At 36.1% G+C, this 6,439-nt stretch overlaps 1 protein-coding gene across 1 annotated transcript in view; it reads left to right on the top strand.

The window, feature by feature from the left end:
• Positions 1 to 813: 813 nt before the first annotated feature.
• LOC126814274 (uncharacterized) overlaps positions 814 to 6,439 on the top strand; it is a 32,760-nt gene continuing 27,134 nt past the window's right edge. Inside the window, exon 1 of the mRNA XM_050539382.2 lies at positions 814 to 1,007. Within this exon, the coding sequence (XP_050395339.1) occupies positions 897 to 1,007 (111 nt within the window). The 5' untranslated portion in view covers positions 814 to 896. The remainder of the gene's footprint in view (positions 1,008 to 6,439) is intronic.

The raw sequence follows: 6,439 nt of genomic DNA, 5'->3' as shown, positions 1-6,439 counted from the left end.
TTTGTGTATCTGAGCGCGGGGGGGGGGGGGGGTCCCAAACCCACCTCGGGTACGCAAATTCTAAAGTGAGTAAAACACGCCAATTCAACACGGACCAGTTTGCGTTACTACGTCCTATCGATGCCGTATAATGTTTTGTCACACGTCGGCCTATATATACCTATACTGCACGTGAACTTAAGGGTTAATCATCTTTTACAATGTTAAAACACATGAATCGGACCTTCTATCCGTATATATGTAGAATCGAAGAAGAGGGTTTGAATATACATTTTCTGCCAGGTTTTGGTGAATATTCATGATCTTGAGGCGAAGTATACGGGACTTCAGAGTTTGGTTAGGTTTTTGTGTGACGTCAGCGCATGGATGGATTCAATGACAAACGTCAACGAACGAAAATAATGTAAGTATTGGAAACAAGTGGCTATGATATCGTGTGTGTGAAATAGCTTTATTTAACGTCCTCTTCCACCGCATTGATATCGCAGACAATTATGATATCGTTTTGTGGGGAGTATTTATGCAAATCAAACGGCTAGATTGAAGAAAAAACATATCTGAATCTGAGTGAATCGACTATGAGGTTTGATTGCCTGACATTACGAATTGTTGAAAAAAAAACAAGCCGAAGCGAGAGCAGGTAAAATCGAGGTTTCAACAGGCATTGCATTCCTGTTCTTTTTTTTTTTTAACTATATAATAGCCAAAGGCTGTGGTTAAAATAAGATTCTCACGAGCAATGGTGAGTGCTAAACTAAAGGGAAGCAACTCTCATTTTGCACTCTCCTGCAATAAAGTGTCAAAGAAGACCACTCAGTCTACTGGACTTGTTGTTTGTAAACAAACTATCCGGGCGGTGACTTCGTGTTTCTAGTAGGCCTACTTAATTCTTCAATATGAACGAATGTCCTGTACTGCTCTATGCGCACCCTTCAATGAAGGAGGTTGCTAAACAAATTGTATTGAAATGTCAAGGACATTGGAGTGATTCGCAGACAAAACGAATGGTAATTAGGCCTATTAGTATTTAATCATCATTAACCTCTAAGTCATAATGCTGCTGAATCAGAGAGAGGGAGAGATGGAGTTTAACGTCCACTCGACACAAACTGGGTCAATTCAGGACTAACATATGGCTCAATTATATTTCAATAGTTCGCCTGCACGTAGTGATCTTTAGCAGTGGGAGGAAATTGCAGCACCCGGAGAAAATCCATGAGGTTAGGCAACCCTACTCCTCGTCCCATATAACCAGGGAATCAAAACAACGGCTAGTTGACTTAATGACTAGACCTTATGATACAACGTGCACACGCTAACCATTCAGCCTTCCAACACCCCTATGAATTTTCAACTTTTACTTTATATACTAGCCTATGGATCAACATTTAGATCTCAAAGATATTTTGGATTGGTTTGTTGATAAAGTTTTCAATGGCACATTTGAAAAGGCAGAAACTTGATTACCTTTTACTCACAAGATGCTAAATGGATTATAAAGCATGGTTGGAATGTTGACAGCTACATTCCAAAACATTATATTCTTCGGTTGTACGTGACAAGGAGTAGTGTCGCCCGTCCAACCTCGTGGTTTTTTTTTTCTGGTCCTCTGCTTTCCTCCCACTGCTAAAGACCCCTGTCCCCTACGCGCAAGTGAATTATTGAAATAAAATTGAACAATATGTTAGTCCCAAAATGACCTAGTTTGTGTCGAGTGGATGAGTGGACGTTAAACCCCATTTCTCTCTCTCTCTCTCTCCAAAACATTATTTATACATTTTGTTATTGGGGATAGGATATTACAGCAAACGATTGACTTAACAATGGAAACTGACCCTGTCCCATTCATGGCTAATGCATATTTGTAATAAAGTAGCAATTATTATTTGATTTACATAAAATTGTCACCATGTGATGATGCCATTTCTGATTTCATAAAACTACTTTAACATTTTCTTTATCACCGGAAGTAATGTAATTTTGTCAGGATCACTTACATGTAACAAATGTATAAAATGAATTGATTGCTGGATTTGATTGACTCTGCGTCCATTTTATTTCATGTGTGCAATGCTTATGTGAAAACCTGTTTAACGGTTTCATTGGTACCAGAAGTGACATAAAACTGTCCTGTTTATTTCCAATACAGGCATATAAGTATCCATGTATCTGAAATGAACAGTACGCTTTTCATAAGAGTACTGTTTATTTCCGACAAACAAACACTTTTATTCAAGCAGGATGAAAACAAACGCCTAGAAAGTCATAAATTTTATTACAAATAAATTTCAACGGACGAACCATCCACCGATGCAGGCGCGGATCCAGGATTTTTTGCAGGAGCGGGTCTAGGTTGTAAAGGGGGGTCGGGGGGCCCTCCCCCTGAAAAATTTGGTAAATTAGATTCAATTTGGTCCATTCTGACGTATTTCCGGAAGGTAAATTCCAAAATTACAGGTCTAAAAATCGCCAATAAAATCACATAAAATGTCCTTAAAATGTTGATGGAGAATGCTCCCTTCACAGGTGAGGAACAAAATATCTTCAGATACCGGTATCATATTATGGTTGTTCTTAACAAGCTTTATTAGCAGTATCAATTTACTATTAGAGTAACCAGTCCATTTAAGTATAGGAAAGTTGGTCGGGGTTTTCCAGAGCACAAACTTTCACAGTCGAAAAGTCTATAGACTTAGTTTAATTACCTGATTTTAAACACGCGTGGGGTACGTCTCACGCAGCAATTGTTTTAAATGCGCGTATAAAAAAGTCTTACGAATGACGACCTGTCGGAAGTATTTTACCTGCACTCTCGATCGCTGTAGTAGGCCTACCTTCCACTGTTTCGTGGTAAGGGCATGTTCCAAGTTCACCTAATAAGACATTCTCTTCAGGTATAATAATAATAATAATAATTAAATAATAATAATAAAACATAAGCCGTGAATATGTTATGTATCAAATTTTTAAAAAATATTATAAATTCCGCTAGCATATTTTTTTATTTTTTTTAAAATTTGATAAAATAAATGACCAGGTTTCTTTTTCTTATCAACGCTGCCGATAAAATTAAAAAGCAAACACAACAATATTCAACGTCAACAGGCAAACAGCGTTAATAAAACTCTTTAAATTTCAATAAACTTATATTTTCATACAGTTTGATACAGTACGGTATTAAAAAATTGCCGTCGTCAATAGGCGATTTGCCGTGGGGTCAATTAGTCCCGACGGCAATTTATGCTGTCTGCATTTTTGGCTAATTGCCAGAGCTGTATGTGACTTTGTTTTTGCCCACAATGGAATGAAAGTCATGACTCAACTCAATGTATAACTCGCAATTTTTGGGTCAGATTCAGGCTTTTAGATTTAAGTTTCTCGGACCCTTCAAATCTGAGCGGGGGGGGGGGGGGCAGACCCCCAGGACCCACCCCCCCTTCTGGATCCGCGCCTGCGATGCACACTTCACCAGGATTGACCCACGTTGTGGAATGTCCTTTACATTACGTTTAATATAATTGCAGTCCTCTACGCCAGGGACAAGTTGTTTTGACGATGTGGTTGGGCTCTATGTTCACTGACTACGTCAAAACAACTTCGTCTTTCAATACGGAGTGCAGTCTAAAGAAAAACATGTGACTGTTTTACGCTCAGGGTAACGCAGCAAGACGCACGTGTAATGGTGCAGGCTGTTTCGTAACCTGGCTGTTTCGTACTTAGTTCATTCGTACCTCACTTAGTACCTCAAATTGATTCGTACCTTTTCCTATGTTGTTGAAATCAGTTGAAAGAAATTGAATATGCCGAACCAGAATGTGCACGAGATTTGTACATCAAATTGATTAGTTCCTTTTCCTAAATCCAACGGCTGCGCTAAATTTATAAAAATGGTTGCCGAACGAGAATTAGAATACACACGTGATTTGTACCTCAAATTGATTTGTACCTTTTCCTATATGTTGTTGAAAGAATTTAAAATAAATCTATATGTTGTTGAAAGAAATTGAAATAAAAAACGATAACCTGCCTTTTTTTAATCTGGTGTTGATTATCGAACCCATTCTGCTCAGTGAGTTGTGATTATTGACGACAATTGAATGGTGATTGTTAAAGCAGTTTAAAAAACAATTGAAAAAGTATTTGATCTGGTGAGTGAGTTGTGATTGTCATTTGTGATTATTGACGATAATTGATAGGTGGTTGTTAAAGCGGTTAAAAACGATTGAACATACTAAGAATTCCAAAATGCGACACGTATTGTATTATTCATTACATAATAACCCTTTAATCAATTTAACTCACTGTAAGGTGGAACTGCATGCTTTCTGATATGATTTGGTAAAAATTTGAGCCTAAAAATAGAACACAGTAAGTCTCCAAAAGGTGTCAACGTGTGAAGATGAGTGGGGGTGTTCCCACTTAGCCAGCAGGCTTTGATGTCAAATTTTGCCGTTAATCCTAGAACAATGGTGTTATAAACTATAGTCCATATCATTTTTAAGACTAAAACTGTATTGATTTTAACAAATTTAACTTTTATTAAATAACATTAAATAGCTTACACATATAAAAATATATTGATTTTAACAAATTTAATATTTATTAAATAACATTAAATGATTTACACATATAAAAATGCATAACAATTTACACATTTAACTTTTATTAAATGGCATTATATGATTTATAAATAAATGCCTTACAACATAACAATCATTTTACATCCCTACTAAACAGGAAATATTTGTTCCATACCGATTTACACTTAAAGAGCCATTTAATAACTAATGCTCGTTCGGCAGCAATTTTTTAAAATTTAGCACAGCCGTTGGATTTGATCAAATCGTTTTATTATGTTTCACCTTTATTTCCATTTCTGTCAAACACATTTAGGAAAATAAACTAATCTTGTGCATATTCTAATTATGGCTCGGCAGCCACTGTTATAAATTTAGCGTAGCCGTTGGATTTGATCAAATCCTTTCAACTTTATTTCAATTTCTTTTAACTGATTTCAACAACATAGGAAAAGGTACGAATCAATTTGTGGTACGACGCGAAGTACGAAACGGCTCATGTGAGGTACGAATGAACTACTACTACTAATACTACTCAGGTCGTTTCTCCACTGCAAAATCATTCTACCACGAAATGTAACGTGAGGCACAGAAAGGGATAAATGAAAGAGCAGAAAGTATTTATCAAATTTCGCTTAACACGACTCGATAATAAATACTATTTTTCACATTTCGCTTTACAATACTCGATAGAAAGGTGTGACTTATTAGCACCTTTCCTCGGTGTATCGAGGTTGGCCCCTTGACCAAAACTGTCCTGATCTTCAACTGTCCTGATCTTCACCGATACACCTCGGAAAGTGTGCTAATAACTACTACTTAAACATGCATTATGCAAGAGCAAAATCTGCTTATTACAAGTCTTTCTTTAGGCCTGAAATGTTATCTAAATTATCAATTAGACATTAATTAACTTATCCAGACCATAATAAACTCTTGATGTCAAGGCTAGCCTTCGATGTTGGCTGGATTAGATTATATGCAGCTAACGGCTATTGATAATTAAATCAGAAAAAGTGGATAATCGAGACTATGCTGTTTATATAAATGATTTTAGTAATGATGACCGAGACTATGCAAAAATTTCACCCGCTTCTTTCTCGGCTCATAGTGGATCAATTTGACTGAAATTTTTAGCAAATTACCTTTACACTATCTAGTTTTTAACTATTATAGCGAGAACTGCCATCTCTTTATCTTATCTCCCATAATGTATCTTTAAACATATCCAGCCCAATATACCGATCATGTTTAAATCAGGTTGATGTCACTCCTTTTTTAACCTCATTATATGCAAATACTATATAACTAACCCTATCCCTAACCCTGAACCTGATTACATAACCTTAAATCACCTTACATGTTTAGGGGGGTGACTTTAATTAACAAATCATTCATAGTTACAAGTACTTGTATTGCGCATGCGTCAACCACAACTAGACGTGAGTTGTCGAGTCTTGTCTTCCGTTTTCAATTTGATATGAAAATGTTTTCCTAGCAACCAGTGGACCACTTCATTTTAAAAGATATTATTGGATTATTTGCTACTGTAAGACTATTCCAAATAGAACTATATAGGCCTACTAACTTTTCCTGATCTTGAAACAGGCCTTAAGCCTAATTCTGAACCCAAATAAAGATAATATTATTATTATTATTATTACCTTAATTGTTTACCAATCATTTGACAGGGTCTTCCAGCAGCAATTCAAATGTTTTTTGTAAATTGTAGGCACCATTACATCTTTTCATAGTTCAGTTCTTGTGAGCCTATTAGTACAAACTAAATTTGATGTCAACTTTGTTGAATTTTGGTAATTTTAAGCAAGTTTCTGAAGACATTCTATGTAACAATATATAAA

This window comes from Patella vulgata, chromosome 1 (genome assembly GCF_932274485.2).
Source record: "Patella vulgata chromosome 1, xgPatVulg1.2, whole genome shotgun sequence".
NCBI lineage: Eukaryota > Metazoa > Mollusca > Gastropoda > Patellidae > Patella > Patella vulgata.
This window is presented reverse-complemented; position numbering and strand designations above follow the sequence as displayed.